Genomic DNA, 22,933 nt, shown 5'->3' on the forward strand with positions numbered 1-22,933 from the left:
TTACAGCTCAAAGAGGCAAAAATTACATTTTCTAGGAAACTTTTGTTTTGAAGGGGTTTTTGCCAACCTCCTGTTGATTTTTGCTGAAGGAGGTCAGTGCATGAAATGTAAGTCTAAGTCAGATCTACATAGAGGTTTTTGTTTCATGTCTCTACGACATTCCTAACGGAAGTTACAAGCAGTTTTGTCTGTATTTTCCTAGGGGGCGCTAGAGCGCAATTTTGAGTTTTGGGTTTTGGTTTTTTGATTAAATCGCAATTTTCGGCAGTCCTGATGTGTGTGTAAAATTTGGTGAGTTTTGAAGCATGTTAAGGGGTCTAATTACAGCTCAAAGAGGCGGCGGTATAATAATAATAAAACCTTAGAAATGTCCCAAAGAGCTAACCTCAATGGACCCAAAAATACCTTAAAATAAGAATATTTTCACTAATAACAAGAGACCTTTTTGCTCTATATGTTGAAAAATATTCTTAAGTAATTACTAGTGCCATGATCTTGACATAATAACAAAACATTTACTTCTACTAAAAGCTCATTTATTGTTCTTAATGGAAAGGCAAGCAGTCAAGCGCTTGTTAGTCTCACATGGTCGAAAAATGCATTTTTCCATCGATAACTTGACATCATTTCAGTCAATTAGTGCGCATATATACATTTATAAAAAAAAATGTAAATTGTTATTTTGAAGAATTTACCTGAATGTGCATGAACTATTTCTGTTCAAAATTGTCGACATGTTAAGTGCTGTCAGTTTACTGTACTGTACAATTTTCTATTGTTTCGTTGAAAATAAATCAGCAAAGTCCATCTGTTTTAATTAAGAGACACAATTGTGTCAAAGTCATGATTTTTTTTTTTCATGCTTGAAGTAAGAAATGATTACTTTGAAAAAGTAGTTTTATGCTTGTGAGTGTTGATGACACAGCTTTGCAACATTTGATATTCTACTTTCAAACATGTTTTACTTATCACATCTCAGCAACATCTTCCTGACATCATGCAGGACTAAAATCCCTTCAAACAAGTCAAAGACTCTAACATCAAATCTGCTAAGTGAGAAGAATGATCTTATCCGACAGAAAATAAGAAAATATCAGCCGTATTTGAGATATTTCATCTTACTTAGATTTCAGTTTTTACGCCCACTTGACTAAAGGATGTCTCCTTCCTGTGGGCTGCAGGCCACTTCTCACACGTCTTTGCAAAATGTGATTCCCACAACTCCCAACAGAGCGTGGTCCAAACAAAATCCACTTGGCTCGAGGTCCCTTGACCTGGTCCTCAGCATCCCGTGCCAGGCAGTCGGGATGCAGGACTTTGCAAGGACCAGGAGACGAACTGGATCCTTGTGCTAATAATAATAGATTTTATTTGTAAAAGCACTTTACATTGAGCAAACAACCTCAAAGTGCTACACTGTATAAAAAAAAAAAAATATATATATATATATATATATATAAAATAAAAATAAAAACTTGAACAGCCTAATAGGTAGAACTAGGGACGGGGTGGCACAGTGGGGAGAGTGGCCGTGCGCAACCCGAGCGTCCCTGGTTCAATTCCCACCTAGTACCAACCTCGTTGTGTCCTGAGCAAGACACTTCACCCTTGCATGGCAGCTCCCTCCATCAGTGTGTGAATGTGTGTGTGAATGGGTGAATGTGGAAGTAGTGTCAAAGCGCTTTGAGTACCTTGAAGGTAGAAAAGCACTATACAAGTACAGCCCATTTATAACTAGCACGCATATAAAAAGGCTTTTTTTAAAAGAAAATGTTTTTAAGCCTTTTTTTAAAAGCATTCACAGTCTGTGGTGCCCTCAGGTGGTCAGGGAGAGCGTTCCACAGCTTGGATCACATGATTCATTCGTGTCATGTGATCCAGCCTGAGTTTAGCCACACACACACACACCTGCGTGCATTCATCAGTCACACAAGTGATTTGTGTCTTCTTTGAAGCTTTTTTCTCTGCTCTGCCTTGCTTTGTCTTCTTTTGTTTCCACTCGTCTTCATTGGGCGCCCTTCTTCTCCTCCTCCCCAGGGCTGCTCGTCTCCCATCGTGGTGAAGTTTGCCGACACGCAGAAGGACAAAGAGCAGCGGCGCCTGCAGCAGCAGCTGGCCCAGCAGATGCAGCAGCTCAACAGCGCCACCACCTGGGGCAGCCTGACGGGCCTGGGCGGTCTAACCCCGCAGTACCTGGCGGTAAGGACGAGACTTCGGAGGGGTTGCCGTGACAACCGAAGCGCAAAGGTTTCCCAAATTAGACACCAAACAAGAGAGAAATGAGAGTCATTTTAGGAGCGTCATTAAAGTTTGAGTATTTCCAGTCTGGGTGCGCCGCGGAGCGATAAAGTGGCGGCGGCGGCGGCGACGTCCCTCGTTAGCTCGCTCGTTTGTCCACTCGGGAGATTTGTCACCGTGGTCTTTATGTCAAGACCACCACTCAGACCTGCTACTTTCCAAAAGAGCAGCTTCACAAAAACACTTTTCTCCACTCTTGGGTTGATCCAATCAGATGGGGAGAAAGACAATGAAGACACAACAACTTAAGACTGGGTTCGAAGCAGGTCTCACTCCTGGGTTTGAACCAGGTCTCTTTCCTGGGTTTTAACCAGGTTTCATTCCTTTGTTTGAACCAGGTCTCATTCCTGGGTTTGAACCAGGTCTCATTCCTTTGTTTGAACCAGGTCTCACTCCTGGGTTTGAACCAGGTCTCATTCCTTTGTTTGAACCAGGTCTCACTCCTGGGTTTGAACCAGGTCTCATTCCAGGGTTTGAACCAGGTCTCATTCCTGGGTTTGAACCAGTTGTCTTTCCTGGGTTTGAACCAGGTCTTACTCCTGGGTTTGAACCAAGTCTCATTCCTGGGTTTGAACCAGGTCTCATTCCAGGGTTTGAACCAGGTCTCATTCCTGGGTTTGAACCAGTTGTCTTTCCTGGGTTTGAACCAGGTCTTACTCTTGGGTTTGAACCAAGTCTCATTCCTGGGTTTGAACCAGGTCTTACTCCTATGTTTGAACCAGGTCTCATTCCTGGGTTTGAACCAGTTGTCATTCCTGGGTTTGAACCAGGTCTCATTCCAGGGTTTGAACCAGGTCTCATTCCTGGGTTTGAACCAGTTGTCTTTCCTGGGTTTGAACCAGGTCTTATTCCTGGGTTTGAACCAAGTCTCATTCCTGGGTTTGAACCAGGTCTTACTCCTATGTTTGAACCAGGTCTCATTCCTGGGTTTGAACCAGTTGTCATTTCTGGGTTTGAACCAGGTCTTACTCCTGGGTTTGAACCAGGTCTCATATCTGGGTTTGAACCAGGTCTCACTCTTGGGTTTGAACCAGGTCTTACTCCTGGGTTTGAACCAGGTCTCATATCTGGGTTTGAACCAGGTCTCATTCCCTCTAATTCAAACCCAGCAGTGAGACCTGCTTCCTGGGTTTGAAGCAGGTCTCATTCCTGGGTTTGAATTAGAGGGTGTGTCAGCCCATGGATAAAAACCGGAAAAAAAAACAGATTTTTTTAATGAAAAAAAAGAAGAAACATTTTTTTATGAAAAAAACGAAAAATGGATTTTAATGACAAAAACTGTGAACAAAAACGTAAAAAAAAAACATTTAATGAAAAAACGAAAAATTTATTTTTTTCAATGAAAAAAATGTGAAAAAAACGGATTTTTAAATGAAAAAAAGTCTACGGGAAAACTCCAAAAAAACAGGAAGGGCCACCAAAATAAGAGCGCAAGACAAGAACTAAAGCACTACACACAGGAAAACACCAACAAACTCCAAATAAGGCACGACAACCTGGTGGAGTTTCAATTTTTTAATCTTTTCTGCTGGTGGTGTATCGCCAGATTTTTAAATGAAAAAAATTGAAAAAAACAGATTTTTGGGGGACTTTTTAATGAAAAAAACGTGAAAAAAAGATTTTCTAATTAAAAAAACATGAAAAAATAGATTTTTAAATTTAGAAAAAAGTGAAAAAAAATGGAAAAAAACGATTTTTTTTAATGAACAAAACGGGAAAAAAACACATTTTTTAATGAAAAAAACTGATTTTTTTTATGAAAAAAAAAAAGATTTTTTAAATGAAAAAAATGTGGAAAAAAAACAGATGTTTTTAATGAAAAAAAAGTAACATTTATTTCTTTCAATAAAAAAACATGAAAAAAAAAAGATTTTTTAATGATGAAAAGACATGAAACTGCTACAGGAAAACACCAACAAAACAGGAAGGCTCACCAAATTAACAGCTCAAGACACGAACTAAAGAAATACACAGGAAAACACCAACAAACTCTAAATAAGGCACCACAACCTGGTGGAGTTTCATTTTTTAACTTTTTCTGCTGGTGGTGTGCCTCCGTATTTTTTATGAGAAAAATGGAAAAAAACTGATTTTTTTTATAAAAAAAATGAAAAAATGATTTTATTGTGAAAAAAAAAGAATTTAAATGAAAAAAATGTGAAAATAACGTATTTTTTAATGAAAAAAATGGAAAAAAACGGATTTTTGAATGACAAAAATGGAAAAAAACTTTTTTTGGGATTTGTTTAATGAAAAAAAACGAAAAATTTATTTTTTTTATACAAAAAAGTAAAAAAAACATATTTTTTAATGATAAAAATACATGAAATTGCTACAGGAAAACACCAACAAAACAGGAAGGCTCACCAAATTAACAGCTCAAGACACGAACTAAAGAAATACACAGGAAAACACCAACAATCTCTAAGTAAGGCACCACAACCTGGTGGAGTTTCATTTTTTAACCTTTTCTGCTGGTGGTGTGCCTCCGTATTTTTTATGAAAAAAATGGGGAAAAAACTGTTTTTTTTTAATGAAAAAAATGATTTTATTGTGAAAAAAAAATGTTATATGAAAGAAATGTGAAAATAATGTATTTTTTAATGAAAAAAATGGAAAAAAATGATTTTTTTTTAATGAAAAAATGATTTTATCTTGAAAAAAAAAATTGGGTGAAAAAAAAAATGTATGTGAAAATAACGTATTTTTTAATGAAAAAAATGGACAAAAACGGATTTTTGAATGAAAAAAATGGAAAAAAAAATTTTTTTTTCGTGATTTGTTTAATGAAAAAACAAAAAATTCATTTTTTTTATACAAAAAGGTAAAAAAAAAACATATTTTTTAATGAAAAAATAGTGTGAAAAAACAGAAAAAAAATATTTTTTTAATGAAAAAAAAAAGGTTAAATATTTTTATGAAAAAAACGTGAAAATAACAGATTTTTTAATGACCAAAAGGAAAAAATTTTTTTTAATGACAAAAAAATTATGAAAAAACTTGAAAATTATGGATGTTTTTAAGAAAAAACGAAAAAAAAAATAAAATTTAATACAGAAAAACGTGAAATAAACGGATTTTTTAAAGGCAAAAAAACAGAATTTTTTATGAAAAAAACGTGCCTTGCCTCAAAAAAGGTTGAAAAACACTCCACTAGACTAAGAAGAAGTGAAAGTTTACTCACTAGACTTAGAAGAAGTTCAAATGTATTCACAAGACCAAGAAGAAGTTAAATAAAAATACATGTGAAAGTGTTGCAATTAGCAGCTAACCTGACGTCGGTTCTTCTATTGTGATGTTTGTAGCGACAAAAAGTCTGAAGAGAATGTGTCTGCTCCCAGAAAAGCTTCCAGCAGAGCACAAAGGGAAGGAGATGATAATTTGCTGTAGATTCCAGCCTTTGAAGGATGACTTTTCTGACGCCATCAGTGTTCTACTCTTGTGTTGGAAAGTAATTAGCGGGCGAGATGAGAGCTTTGCAGCTGAGTTTGTGGAGGTTTGCATCATCTGCTCCTCACCTTCTTCTGCTCCTCTCCCCCCCCCCACAGTTGCTCCAGCAGGCCACGTCCTCCAGCAACCTGGGGGCCTTCAGCGGCATCCAGCAGATGGCCGGTGAGTCCAGTTCATCTCCTTTCTCCTCCTCCTCCTCGTTGTTGTTGTTGGCGAGGGAGCACAAAGAAGAGCATAGCAGATGAAGGTGTTTGCCCCCAAGATTGATGAAGCCGCGCTAAAATTTGTCTCGATCTGGTAATGAGGCGGGACAGGAAGTCAGGCGGCCATCCATCACACGGCAGGAGAAGAAGGATGCTGGCCATGGGTCTCCATCTTCAAGCAGGATTAGCATCTTGCTAAAAAAGACTTCTAACTGCACTTAAGATGATGGCAATAATGAAACTCTTCTTCCGGCCGCCACTCCACTCAAAATGAGTTCCTCCCTCGCTGATAAGATGGCGATGATGGAGGGTGGGCTTCTATCTGGGGGTCAGGGGGGCCAAAGGATGGTTTTTATTGGTCCCTGACAGATTGTCAAGTTCAAATGAATTCAGCAAGCATTAGATATGTTCTTGTGTCAATGCTCCAAACATTCACACTTGTGTTTTCTACACCCATTTATTATAAGAATAATAATAATAAGTATTATTATTATTATTATTGTGGGAACGCTCCAAACATTCCGGAACTTTCATTAGTAGATTCACACTTATGTTTTCGACACTTAAATTCATCTATTTATTATTATTATTATTATTAATATAATTCTGGGAATGCTCCATACATTCACGCATATGTTTTCTTCACCTAAATTCATCTATTTATTGTCATTATTATCATTATTATTATTTTAATTATTATTATTATTACTATTATTATTATTGTGGGAATGCTCCAAAAAATCACACATATGTTTTCTACTCCTAAATTCATCTACTTATTATTATTATTACTATTATTATTATTGTGGGAATGCTCATAACATTCACACATACATTTTCTTCACCTAAATTAATCTTTTTATTATTATTATTATTATTATTATTACTATTATTATTATTATTGTGGGAATGCTCATAACATTCACACATAAATGTTCTACTCCTAAATTGATCTACTTATTATTATTATTATTATTGTGGGAATGCTCATAACATTCACACATAAATGTTCTTCACCTAAATTCATCGATTTATTATCATTATTATTATTATTATTACTATTATTATTATATTATTATTGTTATTACTATTATTATTATTGTGGGAATGCTCATAACATTCACACTTATGTTTTCTACACATAAATTCATCTATTTATTGTTATTATTATTATTATTATTATTGTGGGAATGCTCATAACATTCACACATACATTTTCTTCACCTAAATTCATCTATTTATTATCATTATTATTATTATTATTAATTACTATTATTATTATATTATTATTATTATTGTTATTACTATTATTATTATTGTGGGAATGCTCATAACATTCACACTTATGTTTTCTACACATAAATTCATCTATTTATTGTTATTATTATTATTATTATTGTGTGAATGCTCCAGACATTCACACTTATGTTTTCTACATCTAAATTAATCTGTTATTATTATTTTTTTTTATTTTTTTTTATTATTATTATTATTATTGTGGGAATGAGCCAAACATTCACACTTATGTTTTCTACACCTAAATTAATAAATGTATTGTTATTATTTTTATTATTATTGTGTGAATGCTCCAAACATTCACACTTATGCTTTCTACATCTAAATTCATCTATTTATTATTATTATTATTATTGTTATTGTTATTATTATTATTGTTGGAATGAGCCAAACATTCACACTTATGTTTTCTATACCTAATTTAATCTATTTATTATTATCATTATTATTGCTATTATTATTATTATTGTGTGAATGCCTCAAACATTCACACACGTTTTCTACACGTAAATTGATCTATTTCTTAAAGTGTACTGATGGAAGTAGTCCATCAGTAAGTGTACTTCCTAAAGTGTACTGATGGTTGTATTCCATCAGTACACTTTCAGAAGTATACTGGTAGAACACTTATATTAGTACACTTGAAGAAGTGTACTGATGGAAGTAGTCCAGGTGAGACCACCTGAGGCTCCTGCAGAACTTCATGTGTTGTATGCAAAAGTCAACTGCTATTTATTTCCACGCCGCCCTCAACACACGCACTCACACACACACACACACACACACACACACACACACACACACACACACTCACACTCACACTCACACTCACACACACTCACACTCACACACACTCACACTCACACTCGCTGCAGAGAGAGAGAGAGAGAAGGTGTTTCATGGCACTCATTGCCACATTCTTGGAGTCTCATCCCTCCTTTCCCGCCGTCTTCACTGCTGGCAAAAAAAAAACAAAAAAAGAAGAAAACAAGCTTTTGGACGCGAGTCCGAGGATCTGCTGCTCGCTCGGCCCATCTGCGCGCCAGACATTGGCGAGAGAGACGCTGAGCGGCATCTGCTCCTACAACACATCCTGGGCCTTCAGTCCAATGCAACACACACACACTCACACACACACACACACACACACACGCTTATTCACGCTGCTTCCTCACACATTCTTGGAAAAATAGGTTGACCTGCTGGGAGGAGGGAGGCACACATGAGACATGAGAGTGGACATGGGAACATGAGAGTGGACATGGGAACATGAGAGTGGACATGGGAACATGAGAGTGGACATGGGAACATGAGAGTGAACATGAGGACATGAGAGTGGACATGACAACATGAGAGTGGGCATGACAACATGAGAGTGGACATGGGAACATGAGAGTGGACATGAGAGTGGACATGGGAACATGAGAGTGGACATGGGAACATGAGAGTGAACATGAGGACATGAGAGTGGACATGACAACATGAGAGTGGGCATGACAACATGAGAGTGGACATGGGAACATGAGAGTGGACATGACAACATGAGAGTGAACATGACAACATGAGAGTGAATATGGGAACATGAGAGTGGACATGGGAACATGAGAGTGGACACGAGAGTGGACATGACAACATGAGAGTGGACATGACAACATGAGAGTGGACATGACAACATGAGAGTGGACATGACAACATGAGAGTGGACATGGGAACATGAGAGTGGACACGAGAGTGGACATGACAACATGAGAGTGGACATGACAACATGAGAGTGGACATGACAACATGAGAGTGGACATGACAACATGAGAGTGGACATGACAACATGAGAGTGGACATGGGAACATGAGAGTGGACATGACAACATGAGAGTGGACATGACAACATGAGAGTGGACATGGGAATCTGAGAGTGAACATGAGGGCACAAGAGTGGACATGACAACATGAGAGTGGACATGACAACATGAGAGTGGACATGAGGACATGAGATTAGACATAAGAATATGAGGACATGAGAGTGGACATGAAAGAGAACATGGAAACATGAAAAAGAACATGAGGACATGGCAGAGAACATGAGAGAAAATATGGGAACATGACTGAGAACATGACAAAGAACATGGGAACATGAAAAAGAACATGGGAACATGACAGAGGACCTGACAGAGAACATGGGAACATGAAAAAGAACATGGGAACATGACAGAGGACCTGACAGAGAACATGGGAACATGAAAAAGAACATGAGGACATGACAGAGAACATGGGAACATGAAAAAGAACATGAGGACATGACAGAGAACATGAACACATGACAAAGAACATGAAAACATGACAAGGAACATATGAGAACATGAGAGAGAACATGAGGACATCTGGAAAGGGAAGTACAAGTGTTGAATGGATGGTGCGTCCATCACACACTGTTGTGTTACCATGACAACCACACCTTCCCTCAGGAACATGTCTGATAGCCGCTGAAGAGGACCAGAAGGAAAGGAAAGAGGAGGCAAAAGAAAGGACACAAGGAGACAAAGGAAAGGAAACAAAGAAAAGGACACAAGGAGATAAAGGAAAGGACACAAGGAGATAAAGGAAAGGACACAAGGAGACAAAGAAAAGGACACAAGGAGATAAAGGAAAGGACACAAGGAGATAAAGTAAAGGACACAAGGAGACAAAGGAAAGGACACAAGGAGACAAAGGAAAGGACACAAGGAGACAAAGGAAAGGACACAAGGAGACAAAGGAAAGGACACAAGGAGACAAAGAAAAGGACACAAGGAGACAAAGGAAAGGACACAAGGAGACAAAGGAAAGGACACAAGGAGACAAAGGAAAGGACACAAGGAGACAAAGGAAAGGACACAAGGAGATAAAGGAAAGGACACAAGGAGACAAAGAAAAGGACACAAGGAGATAAAGGAAAGGACACAAGGAGACAAAGGAAAGGACACAAGGAGACAAAGGAAAGGACACAAGGAGACAAAGGAAAGGACACAAGGAGACAAAGAAAAGGACACAAGGAGACAAAGGAAAGGACACAAGGAGACAAAGGAAAGGACACAAGGAGACAAAGGAAAGGACACAAGGAGACAAAGGAAAGGACACATGGAGACAAAGGAAAGGACACAAGGAGACAAAGAAAAGGAGACAAAGGACATCTTCAGATGGCAGAGAAGATGAAGCGAGAACTTTCTCACCGTCTCTTTGAGGAAGTGTGAATATTCTGCCAACCAAGCAGGAAGTGTGAATATTCCTCCCCCAGACATGTTGGAAGTGTAGTCAGCATGGAGACCGACCGCCATTGGTGCTGACGAGAAGCGGGGCCGCCATCTTGGAGTGGTGATCAGTACAATACGTACATTTGTCAGGAGCAACAAACTGTCAGCACATTTAACTCATCTTACCTCACTGAATACCACTCATTTTCACCACCTTTTGTCTCATACCTGTAGCTATGATACAGGACACATGTTTTATTATTCATAGTTTGCTTAACAGTAATAGAACATTTTTATATGCTATAAGTGACCAGATCAAAACTGGGAATATAATCCCAGAGAAGGGTCAGCTATTTTGAAGTTGAAGAAACAATATGATGATGTTATATATACATGCTACATAAACAATGTATGAATACATTAGATATCTATATATCTTATAGACTGTATCTCTGTTGCTGCAGCTCTTTCAACAGTTTGCTCATTTGAGCAGGAAAACACTGAACACCATCTTTGTTTTCTACCTGTCAACTGTCACTTTAGCATCTTTGTTTTCTAACTGTCACATTAGCATCTTTGTTTACTACCTGTCAACTGTCACTTTAGCATCTTTTTTTTCTACCTGTCAACTGTCACTTTACCATCTTTGTTTTCTACCTGTCAACTGTCACTTCAGCATCTTTGTTTTCTACCTGTCAACTGTCACTTTAGCATCTTTGTTTTCTACCTGTCAACTGTCACTTTAGCATCTTTGTTTTCTACCTGTCAACTGTCACTTTAGCATCTTTGTTTTCTACCTGTCAACTGTCACTTTAGCATCTTTGTTTTCTACCTGTCAACTGTCACTTTAGCATCTTTGTTTTCTACCTGTCAACTGTCACTTTAGCATCTTTGTTTTCTACCTGTCAACTGTCACTTTAGCATCTTTGTTTTCTACCTGTCAACTGTCACTTTAGCATCTTTGTTTTCTACCTGTCAACTGTCACTTTAGCATCTTTGTTTTCTACCTGTCAACTGTCACTTTGGCATCTTTGTTTTCTACCTGTCAACTGTCACTTTAGCATCTTTGTTTTCTACCTGTCCACTGTCACTTTAGCATCTTTGTTTTCTACCTGTCAACTGTCACTTTAGCATCTTTGTTTTCTACCTGTCAACTGTCAGTTTAGCATCTTGGTTTTCTACCTGTCAACTGTCACTTTGGCATCTTTGTTTTCTACCTGTCAACTGTCACTTTGGCATCTTTGTTTTCTACCTGTTAACTGTCACTTTGGCATCTTTGTTTTCTACCTGTCAACTGTCAGTTTAGCATCTTTGTTTTCTACCTGTCAACTGTCACTTTGGCATCTTTGTTTTCTACCTGTCAACTGTCACTTTAGCATCTTTGTTTTCTACCTGTCAACTGTCACTTTAGCATCTTTGTTTTCTACCTGTCAACTGTCACTTTAGCATTTTTGTTTTTTACCTGTCAACTGTCACTTTAGCATCTTTGTTTTCTACCTGTCAACTGTCACTTTAGCATCTTTGTTTTCTAACTGTCACATTAGCATCTACTGTCACTTTAGCATCTTTGTTTTCTACCTGTCAACTGTCACTTTAGCATCTTTGTTTTCTAACTGTCACATTAGCATCTTTGTTTTCTACCTGTCAACTGTCACTTTAGCATCTTTTTTTCTACCTGTCAACTGTCACTTTAGCATCTTTGTTTTCTAGCTGTCAACTGTCACTTTAGCATCTTTGTTTTCTACCTGTCAACTGTCACTTTGGCATCTTTGTTTTCTACCCGTCAACTGTCACTTTAGCATCTTTGTTTTCTACCTGTCAACTGTCACTTTAGCATCTTTGTTTTCTACCTGTCAACTGTCACTTTGGCATCTTTGTTTTCTACCTGTCAACTGTCACTTTAGCATCTTTGTTTTCTACCTGTCCACTGTCACTTTAGCATCTTTGTTTTCTACCTGTCAACCGTCACTTTAGCATCTTTGTTTTCTACCTGTCAACTGTCAGTTTAGCATCTTGGTTTTCTACCTGTCAACTGTCACTTTGGCATCTTTGTTTTCTACCTGTCAACTGTCACTTTGGCATCTTTGTTTTCTACCTGTTAACTGTCACTTTGGCATCTTTGTTTCCTACCTGTCAACTGTCACTTTAGCATCTTTGTTTTCTACCTGTCAACTGTCACTTTAGCATCTTTGTTTACTACCTGTCAACTGTCACTTTAGCATCTTTTTTTTCTACCTGTCAACTGTCACTTTACCATCTTTGTTTTCTACCTGTCAACTGTCACTTCAGCATCTTTGTTTTCTACCTGTCAACTGTCACTTTAGCATCTTTGTTTTCTACCTGTCAACTGCCACTTTAGCATCTTTGTTTTCTACCTGTCAACTGTCACTTTAGCATCTTTGTTTTCTACCTGTCAACTGTCACTTTAGCATCTTTGTTTTCTACCTGTCAACTGTCACTTTAGCATCTTTGTTTTCTACCTGTCAACTGTCACTTTAGCATCTTTGTTTTCTACCTGTCAACTGTCACTTTAGCATCTTTGTTTTCTACCTGTCAACTGTCAGTTTAGCATCTTTGTTTTCTACCTGTCAACTGTCACTTTAGCATCTTTGTTTTCTACCTGTCAACTGTCACTTTGGCATCTTTGTTTTCTACCTGTCAACTGTCACTTTGGCATCTTTGTTTTCTACCTGTCCACTGTCACTTTAGCATCTTTGTTTTCTACCTGTCAACTGTCACTTTAGCATCTTTGTTTTCTACCTGTCAACTGTCAGTTTAGCATCTTGGTTTTCTACCTGTCAACTGTCACTTTGGCATCTTTGTTTTCTACCTGTCAACTGTCACTTTGGCATCTTTGTTTTCTACCTGTTAACTGTCACTTTGGCATCTTTGTTTTCTACCTGTCAACTGTCAGTTTAGCATCTTTGTTTTCTACCTGTCAACTGTCACTTTGGCATCTTTGTTTTCTACCTGTCAACTGTCACTTTAGCATCTTTGTTTTCTACCTGTCAACTGTCACTTTAGCATCTTTGTTTTCTACCTGTCAACTGTCACTTTAGCATCTTTGTTTTTTACCTGTCAACTGTCACTTTAGCATCTTTGTTTTCTACCTGTCAACTGTCACTTTAGCATCTTTGTTTTCTAACTGTCACATTAGCATCTACTGTCACTTTAGCATCTTTGTTTTCTACCTGTCAACTGTCACTTTAGCATCTTTTTTTTTACCTGTCAACTGTCACTTTACCATCTTTGTTTTCTACCTGTCAACTGTCACTTCAGCATCTTTGTTTTCTACCTGTCAACTGTCACTTTAGCATCTTTGTTTTCTACCTGTCAACTGTCAGTTTAGCATCTTTGTTTTCTACCTGTCAACTGTCACTTTAGCATCTTTGTTTTCTACCTGTCAACTGTCACTTTAGCATCTTTGTTTTCTACCTGTCAACTGTCAGTTTAGCATCTTTGTTTTCTACCTGTCAACTGTCACTTTAGCATCTTTTTTTTTTACCTGTCAACTGTCAGTTTAGCATCTTTGTTTTCTACCTGTCAACTGTCACTTTAGCATCTTTGTTTTCTACCTGTCAACTGTCACTTTAGCATCTTTGTTTTCTACCTGTCAACTGTCAGTTTAGCATCTTTGTTTTCTACCTGTCAACTGTCACTTTAGCATCTTTTTTTTTTACCTGTCAACTGTCACTTCAGCATCTTTGTTTTCTACCTGTCAACTGTCACTTTAGCATCTTTGTTTTCTACCTGTCAACTGTCAGTTTAGCATCTTTGTTTTCTACCTGTCAACTGTCACTTTAGCATCTTTGTTTTCTACCTGTCAACTGTCACTTTAGCATCTTTGTTTTCTACCTGTCAACTGTCACATTAGCATCTTTGTTTTCTACCTGTCAACTGTCACTTTAGCATCTTTTTTTTTTACCTGTCAACTGTCACTTTACCATCTTTGTTTTCTACCTGTCAACTGTCAGTTTAGCATCTTTGTTTTCTACCTGTCAACTGTCACTTTAGCATCTTTGTTTTCTACCTGTCAACTGTCACATTAGCATCTTTGTTTTCTACCTGTCAACTGTCACTTTAGCATCTTTTTTTTTTACCTGTCAACTGTCACTTTACCATCTTTGTTTTCTACCTGTCAACTGTCACTTCAGCATCTTTGTTTTCTACCTGTCAACTGTCACTTTAGCATCTTTGTTTTCTACCTGTCAACTGTCAGTTTAGCATCTTTGTTTTCTACCTGTCAACTGTCACTTTGGCATCTTTGTTTTCTACCTGTCAACTGTCACTTTGGCATCTTTGTTTTCTACCTGTCAACTGTCACTTTGGCATCTTTGTTTTCTACCTGTCAACTGTCACTTTGGCATCTTTGTTTTCTACCTGTCAACTGTCAGTTTAGCATCTTTGTTTTATACCTGTCAACTGTCATTTTGGGCTACTCGCCGGCTCCTCATCACCACTTAAAGATGGCGGCCCAATTTCTCGCGTCACAGCAGCCAATGCTGCGTCTACTTATAACACGTCTATGATTCTGCCAACCAACCAGGAAGTGTGAACGCTGGTCATCCATCTGCTGTGTTGGCACTATTCCCTCATCTTTGTCTCTTGATCGTGTTTGACACACTCTCGCTCTCTTTCTGTGTGTGTGTGTGTGTGTGTGTGTGTGTGTGTGTGTGTGTGTGTGTGTGTGTGTGTGTGTGTGTGTGTGTGTGTGTGTGTGTGTGTGTGTGTGTGTGTTTGCTACCATGGAGGGTATATACATCCAGCCTGTATATACGACACATGCACATTTCTGAGGTAACAGGAAGTAGTCATCCTGTCCGTCACCTTGTTTGCTGACATGAAGGGAAGTCACATGACATCGTGGTCATCGTAACGCGAGCGCAGGCGCTCTTTGGCGGACAAAAAACAAGCTCCGCCTTCCTGAAGGTTGCCCGACGGCGAAGGAAACGTGGGGACCCGTCCTCGGCCACGCCCCCGCCCAGCTTTGACACACCCCCTCTCTGGCCCCTCCTTTCTCCAGGTATGAGCGCTCTGCAGTTGCAGAACTTGGCCACTTTAGCGGCGGCGGCGGCGGCAGCCCAAAACTCGGCCAGCCCGTCCACCGCCAACCCCCTGTCCTCCGGCGCCGCCTCCCTGGGAGCGTTGGGCAGCCCAGGTAACGCCGCCTGGGGGGTCCGACGCCTGCCGACGCGCTCGCCATCATTCCCGCCTCCGCTGTGTTGTTGCCCGTGATCACCATTGTCAGCACCGACCACGCCCACATCCTCACCCATCAGCCATCTTGTAGGTGTGTGTGTGTGCGTGTGTGTGTGTGTGTGTGTGTGTATGTGCGCGACCACGAGGTCAGCAGATTCCTCCAACTTCCTGTTTCTGCTCTGTCGGCCATGTTGGCTCCTTCTCTTCATCCTCTCCTTCCTCCTCAGGGAGGCTCCACGCCACAGTGGGCGGGGCCAGGCCTGCATGTGACCGCGTGCACGTCACACCATCACATCTTTCTTTCAGCCGGCTGGCTTTGCACTCGCAGTGAAGACCCCCCCGCTGTGTGTGTGTGTGTCGCAGGGTTTGATGTTGTCCTTCGGCGCAGGCTCCGCCCCTTCTCTACAGTGGCGGAAAGTCCACCAATTGTAGGAAATAGGCGTGGCCTCTGTGACCGCCGCTGTGTACCGTCTTCATCGCTCATCGTCTTCTTCTTCCTCCCCTGCAGCGGGCACCACCGCCGGCTCCAACGCGGGCGCCATGAACTCGCTGACCTCGCTGGGCACGCTGCAGGGCCTGGCGGGCGCCACGGTGGGCCTCAACAACATCAACGCACTCGCAGGTAGCATCAACAGTGAGTATTCATCCTGCCATCAGCCACCACCCCCAACACACTCCTTCCCCCACCCCCCATCCCACGCCATTCCACCCGCTTGCTCTTATTCCTCCATGTAAGCCCCTCCCACACCACCCACCGGACCCGTGTTTGCCCTTTGACCCTCGGCAAGTGGGTTCTTAATCAGCGTTGTCATTATTCCCCGCTGACCTTTAGCGCCCCGCCATGGAGATCACCAACGCCGTGCGCTCGCTCGCCCCAGCGGGGGGGGGAGGTTAGCATACCCCCCAGCTGCGTCCCCCCGCCCTCATTTAAACACATGTAAGCCTTAATTGAATTGCAAAGGTCAGCGGTGCAATTATCCCTGAATAAATGAGTGACCTATAATCTCCGGCGCTGCACTGATCATTTATTTGGCCGTGTCTGACGGCGAGGCGACAGGACGCCCCCGCCGGTGTCAGCCCCCCCACATCCCCCTTTAGACAAGTCGCCCTCCGTGGTGAAATGAAGCCGTGACACGCTGCTAATGAGCGCTGCTGCTACTTTTAGAGGCGACGCTGCCACCACCGCCCCCGCCGGGCGCCACGAGCCGTGTGACCTCAACAACACATATTACATTATAGTGAATAAACAACCCATATTATATTATAGTGAATAAACAACCCATATTTCAGTGAATAAACAACCCATATTATAGTGAATAAACAACCAATATTATGTTATAATGAAAAAACAACCCATATTACATTATAGTAAATAAACAACCCATATTATATTATAGTGAATAAACAACCCATATTATATTATAGTGAATAAAGAACCCATATTATATAGAATAAACAACCCATATTATAATACTGTGAATAAACAACCCATATTATATTATAGTGAATAAACAACCCATATTATATTATAGTGAATAAACAACCCATATTATATTATAGTGAATAAACAACCCATATTATATTATAGTGAATATACAACTCATAGTGAATAAACAACCTATATTATAGTGAATAAACAACCAATATTATGTTATAATGAAAAAACAACCCATATTACATTATAGTGAATAAACAACCCATATTATAATACTTTGAATAAACAACCCATATTATACTATAGTAAATAAACAACCCATATTATATTATAGTGAATAAAGAACCCATATTATAGTGAATAAACAACCCATATTATAATACTGTGAATAAACAACCCATATTATATTATAGTGAATAAACAACCCATATTATAGTGAATAAACAACCCATATTATAGTGAATAAACAACCCATGTTACATTATAGTGAAAAAACAACCCATATTATGTTATAGTGAATAAACAACCCATATTATATTATAGTGAATAAACTACCCATATTATGTTATAGTGAATAAACAAACCATATTTTATCATAGTGAACAAACAACCCATATTATATTATAGAAAATAACTCATATTACATTATAGTGAATAAACAACCCATATTATATTATAGTGAATAAACAACCCATATTATAGTGAATAACAACCCATATTATAGTGAAGTGAAGTGAAGTGAATTATATTTATATAGCGCTTTTTTCTAGTGACTCAAAGCACTTTACATAGTGAAACCCAATATCCAAGTTACATTTAAACCAGTGTGGGTGGCACTGGGAGCAGGTGGGCAAAGTGTCCTGCCCAGGGACACAACGGCACTGACTAGGATGGCGGAAGCGGGAATCGAACCTGCAACCCTCAAGTTGCTGGCATGGCCGCTCTACCAACCGAGCTAAACCGCCCCAATAGTGAATAAACAACCCATATTACATTATAGTGAATAAACAAACCATATCATATTATAGTGAATAAACAACCCATATAATGTTATAGTGAATAACAACCCATATTATAGTGAATAAACAACCCATATTACATTGGTGAATAACAACCCATATTATAGTGAATAAACAACCAATATTATGTTATAGTGGAAAAACAACCCATATTACATTATAGTGAATAAACAACCCATATAATAATGCTGGGAATAAACAACCCATATTATATTATAGTGAATAAACAACCCATATTACATTATAGTGAATAAACAACCCATATTAAATTATAGTGAATAAACAACCCATATTATGTTATCGTGAACAAACAATCTAATATTAAGTTATAGTGAATAAACAACCCATATTTTAGTGAATAAACAACACATATTACATTATAGTGAATAAACAACCCATATTTTAGTGAATAAACAACACATATTACATTATAGTGAATAAACAACCCATATTTTAGTGAATAAACAACACATATTACATTATAGTGAATAAACAACCCATATTATGTTATCGTGAACAAACAATCTAATATTAAGTTATAGTGAATACATATTCCAATATTTTAGTCAATAAAAAAACCATATTACAGTGAATAAACAACCCATATTATATTACAGTGAATAAACAACCCATACTATATTACAGTGAATAAACAATCTAATATTATAGTTAATAAACAATTAAATATTCTAGTGAATAAACAATCTAAGATGAAGTTCTAGTGAATGAACCATGACACGTTATATTGAATAAATAATTACGTATTATGCGATAGTGATGAAATACTGTCATGTTATTTTAAAAGAGTGTCACATTAGTAAGGGTGTAACGGTACACAAAAATTTCGGTTCGGTATATACCTCGGTTTAGAGGTCACAGTTCAGTTTATTTTCGGTACAGTAAGAAAACAACAAAATATAAATGTTTTGGTTATTTATTTACCAAATTTGTAAACAAAGGCTTGATCCTTTTAACATTGGAAACACTATAATAATTCTGGTCACGTTAATCCACATTAAACTGCCTCAAGTTGTTGCTTTGATGAAATAAAATGACACAACTTTTCTTCTACATATAAAAAGTGCAACATTAAACAGTTTCAAGTCAACTCATGCTTAATTTATTACAGCATTTGGGAAGCCTGTAGTTGACGTTTTATTATGTAAATGTTATATTTTTGACAACATGTGATAGCAGGGACCCTGCCATTCAAAACTAGGCTGCTACATTACTAATCATTTATGTAAATATAGCTGAAAAAATAGTACAATAGCAATAGGAGTTCATGTAGGCTTTATGATGCACTTACATTATTATCTACACCAGGGGTGCCCATTACGTCGATCGCGAGCTACCAGTCGACCGCGGGGGGTGTGTCAGTCGATCTCCAGCCAGGCTTTTAAAAAAAATAGACCTAAAAATGAGTGATCATCAATCTTCACCAAGACGTCACTTAAATGACATTCACGGTACCGGAGGGTCTTGTGAGATGACGCCGGCTGCTGCAAGATCATTATTATGAAAATATGACCGAGAGGAAGGCGAGAAACACTTTTTATTTCAACAGACTCTCGCGCCGTACCTTCCGTCAAAACTCTACAGGCCGACTGCACATTTCCTATCTTCACAATAAAAGCCCTGCTTCATGCTGCCTGCGCTAACTAAATACAGAGTCTCGGAAAACTGGCGTGCACAAGCGATCCTTCAGAAAGCTCGCGTGCACATCACTTGTGCACGCCAGCTTTCTGACAATCTTATTTTGTTAGCGCAGGCAGCATGAAGCAGGGCCTTTATTGTGAAGACAGGAAATGTGCAGTCAGCCTTTAGAGTTTTGACGGAAGGGACGGGGCGAAAGTCTGTTAAGATAAAAAGTGTTTCTCGCCTTCCTCTCTGTCATTTTTTCTTAATAATGAACTGGCAGCAGCCAGCGTCATCTCACAAGACCCTCGGGTGCCGTGAATGTCAATCAAGCAAGCTAAGGAATTTGCCGCCAATGTTTTTCTTGTATGGAAGCTGGATGAATTAGATGCCAAAAACCAACCACTTTCATGTGGTATTGTACAGAAAGGACAACTTTTTTTCTCCTCCATTTGAAAATGTGGGCGTTATCATCATTACTGTCTGATTCCAATCAATGCCAGTCATCAGAATCAGGTAATACACCAACTTATATTCTTGTCTTTGTGAAAGAAAGACATCTATATGTGTTACACATGCTTGTATTATCATTAAACACATTTAACTTGTTTACAAAAATGTCTCTTTCATAAATAAATAAATATAAATGATATATATAAATGAGGTAGATCCCCTCCAGTTGGTCAATTGAAAAGTAGCTCGCCTGCAGAAAAAGTGTGGGCACCCCTGATCTACACTATCAGAGACGGAAACTCTTCTTTTAATATAACGTCCTTTTTGGCTGCTTCAACACACCTCAATCAACACTGTCCGTAACACACACGCCGCAAAATGAGCTAACGTTACGCTAAAAGCTAACTAGCCTTCACCTTAAGCCAGGACTGCGAGTGAGCTGAAATATTGGTCGTACAAAAAGTTCATTTTATTGTAAATTATTAGTTTTTTTATTGTTCATTTGCATGCTGCTAATCAGCTATTCATTGTCATACTTCCTCTGTGTGTGTGTGTGTGTGTGTGTGTGTGTGTGTGTGTGTGTGTGTGTGTGTGTGTGTGTGTGTGTGTGTGTGTGTGTGTGTGTGTGTGTGTGTGTGTGTGTGTGTGTGTGTTGTTGTGTAACCTCCAGTGGGGAGCGCTAACGAGTAAGTGCACTCTTCTTTCTTTATCGTTGGGTTTTATGTAAAGTTGCTGAAATGCTCTCAGGTATGGCGGCGCTCAATGGCGGGCTGGGCGGCGCCGGGCTGGCTAACGGCGCGGCGGGCACCATGGACGCGCTGACGCAGGCCTACTCAGGGATCCAACAGTACGCCGCCGCCGCGCTGCCCACGCTATACAGCCAGTCACTGATGCAGCAACAAGGAGCCGCCGGCAGCCAGAAGGAAGGTGAGGATATTTATATTATTATTATTATTATTATTATTATTTACCGTACCATCGTACAAACCTATAAGCAGTGAAATTGTCACCTTGTGTAAAAGGTAAATAAAAAGAGAATACAACAAATCCTTTTCAACTTATATTCAATTGAATAGACTGCAAAGGGGCGCTAATTATTTTAAAACCTCTTCTCACTTCGGTGCTTACCAAAGGAATGCGGTAAATTTAGGCCTGCGCTTATAAATTTGAGTGTGATGTAAGGATACATCACGAAAAGCACATTTAATAAAAAAAACGTTATTATGGTCTTACGTTTACTTATAAATGAAGTCCATGCGCAGCTCCTTCTGATCAAAAGCATCGATAACTTGTTTATAGAAGTCTTCCTTATCTTTCTTCAGTTTTAAAAGTCTCTCTGTCTCCATGGAGATCTTCCTTTATTACCTCCTGCTTTGATTGAAAGTCCAGTTTAGAAAACTGTTTTATTTTAGATATGTAATCCTCCATGTTAAAAGTGCAAGCGAGAGGAAAAAATATGTCACTTCTTCTGCAGCCAAGTAGTCGCAAGAAGGATCACTAGCGCCCTCTACCACCAGGAGGCGGGAGTCATTTAATGACTCATATTTGACACACACAGCTACGGTATATTAATAAAACATAACTGCTTACTGTTCTTTTTAGCATATTCAATAGCTTGGACCCTAAATCCTACTGAATAGCTCGTAATCTTCTTCCCTTTATGCGATTTCAAATGATTGAAATCAGCCTCCTCCATTTTGAAAATGATGACAGGTGAAGTGTGACTCGTGACGTGACGCGTTTGACCCGGTGGAAATTCTAAGCATATGCTAATTATTTTGCGAAATGAGTTTGACCCGGTCCCGCCCGATTGTAGCTGAGATAGGCGCCAGCTCCCCCCGCAACCCCAAAAGGGAATAAGCGGTAGAAAATGGATGGATGGATGGAGTTTGACCCGGCGGAAATTCTAGACATGTGCTAATTATTTTGCGAAACGAGTTTGACCCTGCAGAAATTTTAGACATACGCTAATGAAAATAATATTTTGCGAAACGGGTTTAACCCGGCGTTAATCCTGAGCCGGCGGTAAAGCTAAGCATGCGCTAATTATTTTGCGAAACAAGTTTGACCCGGCAGTAATTCAAGGCAGCCGCATACTATATACCCGGCGGCAATTCAAGGAAATACGGTAATCATGAAGTTAGAATGTAATGGCAGCAACACAAAAAAGGCATTTTTACCAGTGTTTTACATGGCCTTTCCTTTTAACAAGACTCAGTAAAGGTTTGGGAACTGAGGAGACACATTTTTGAAGTGGAATTATTTCCCATTCTTGCTTGATGTACAGCTTAAGTTGTTCAGCACTTTTCCACTTAGCATCAGTCCATCTTAGACGAGCTCGGGCCCGGCAAAGCGTTTCTGGGTGTTGTTGATAAATGGCTTTGGCTTTGCACAGTAGAGTTTCAACTTGCACTTACAGATGTAGCGACCGACTGTAGTTACTGACAGTGGTTTTCTGAAGTGTCCCTGAGCCCATGTGGTGATATCCTTTACAAGCTGATGTGGCTTTTTGATGCAGTAGCGCCCGAGGGATGGAAGGTGCGTTATATCATGGCTTACGTGCAGTGATTTCTCCAGATTTTCTGAACTTTTTGATGACATTACGGAGCGTAGATGGTGAAATCCCTAAATTCCTTGCAAAAGTTGCTTGAGAAATGTTGTTCTTAAACAATTTGCTCAGGCATTTGTTGACAAAGTGGTGACCCTCACCCCGTCC

General features: G+C 39.2%; 1 protein-coding gene across 6 annotated transcripts in view; it reads left to right on the top strand.

Moving 5' to 3' along the window:
• celf2 (cugbp, Elav-like family member 2) overlaps positions 1-22,933 on the top strand; it is a 431,239-nt gene that overhangs the window by 391,399 nt on the left and 16,907 nt on the right. For 3 of the 6 annotated variants that reach the window (XM_061914208.1, XM_061914210.1, XM_061914213.1), the window contains 5 exons: positions 2,038-2,199; positions 5,847-5,910; positions 15,497-15,631; positions 16,181-16,306; positions 20,965-21,144. In XM_061914208.1, coding sequence (XP_061770192.1) covers positions 2,038-2,199; positions 5,847-5,910; positions 15,497-15,631; positions 16,181-16,306; positions 20,965-21,144 — 667 coding nt within the window. The remainder of the gene's footprint in view (positions 1-2,037; positions 2,200-5,846; positions 5,911-15,496; positions 15,632-16,180; positions 16,307-20,964; positions 21,145-22,933) is intronic. The other 3 variants (XM_061914209.1, XM_061914211.1, XM_061914212.1) reach the window with 3 other exon arrangements.

Source organism: Nerophis ophidion, linkage group LG10 (assembly GCF_033978795.1).
Source record: "Nerophis ophidion isolate RoL-2023_Sa linkage group LG10, RoL_Noph_v1.0, whole genome shotgun sequence".
Taxonomy (NCBI): Eukaryota; Metazoa; Chordata; class Actinopteri; order Syngnathiformes; family Syngnathidae; genus Nerophis; species Nerophis ophidion.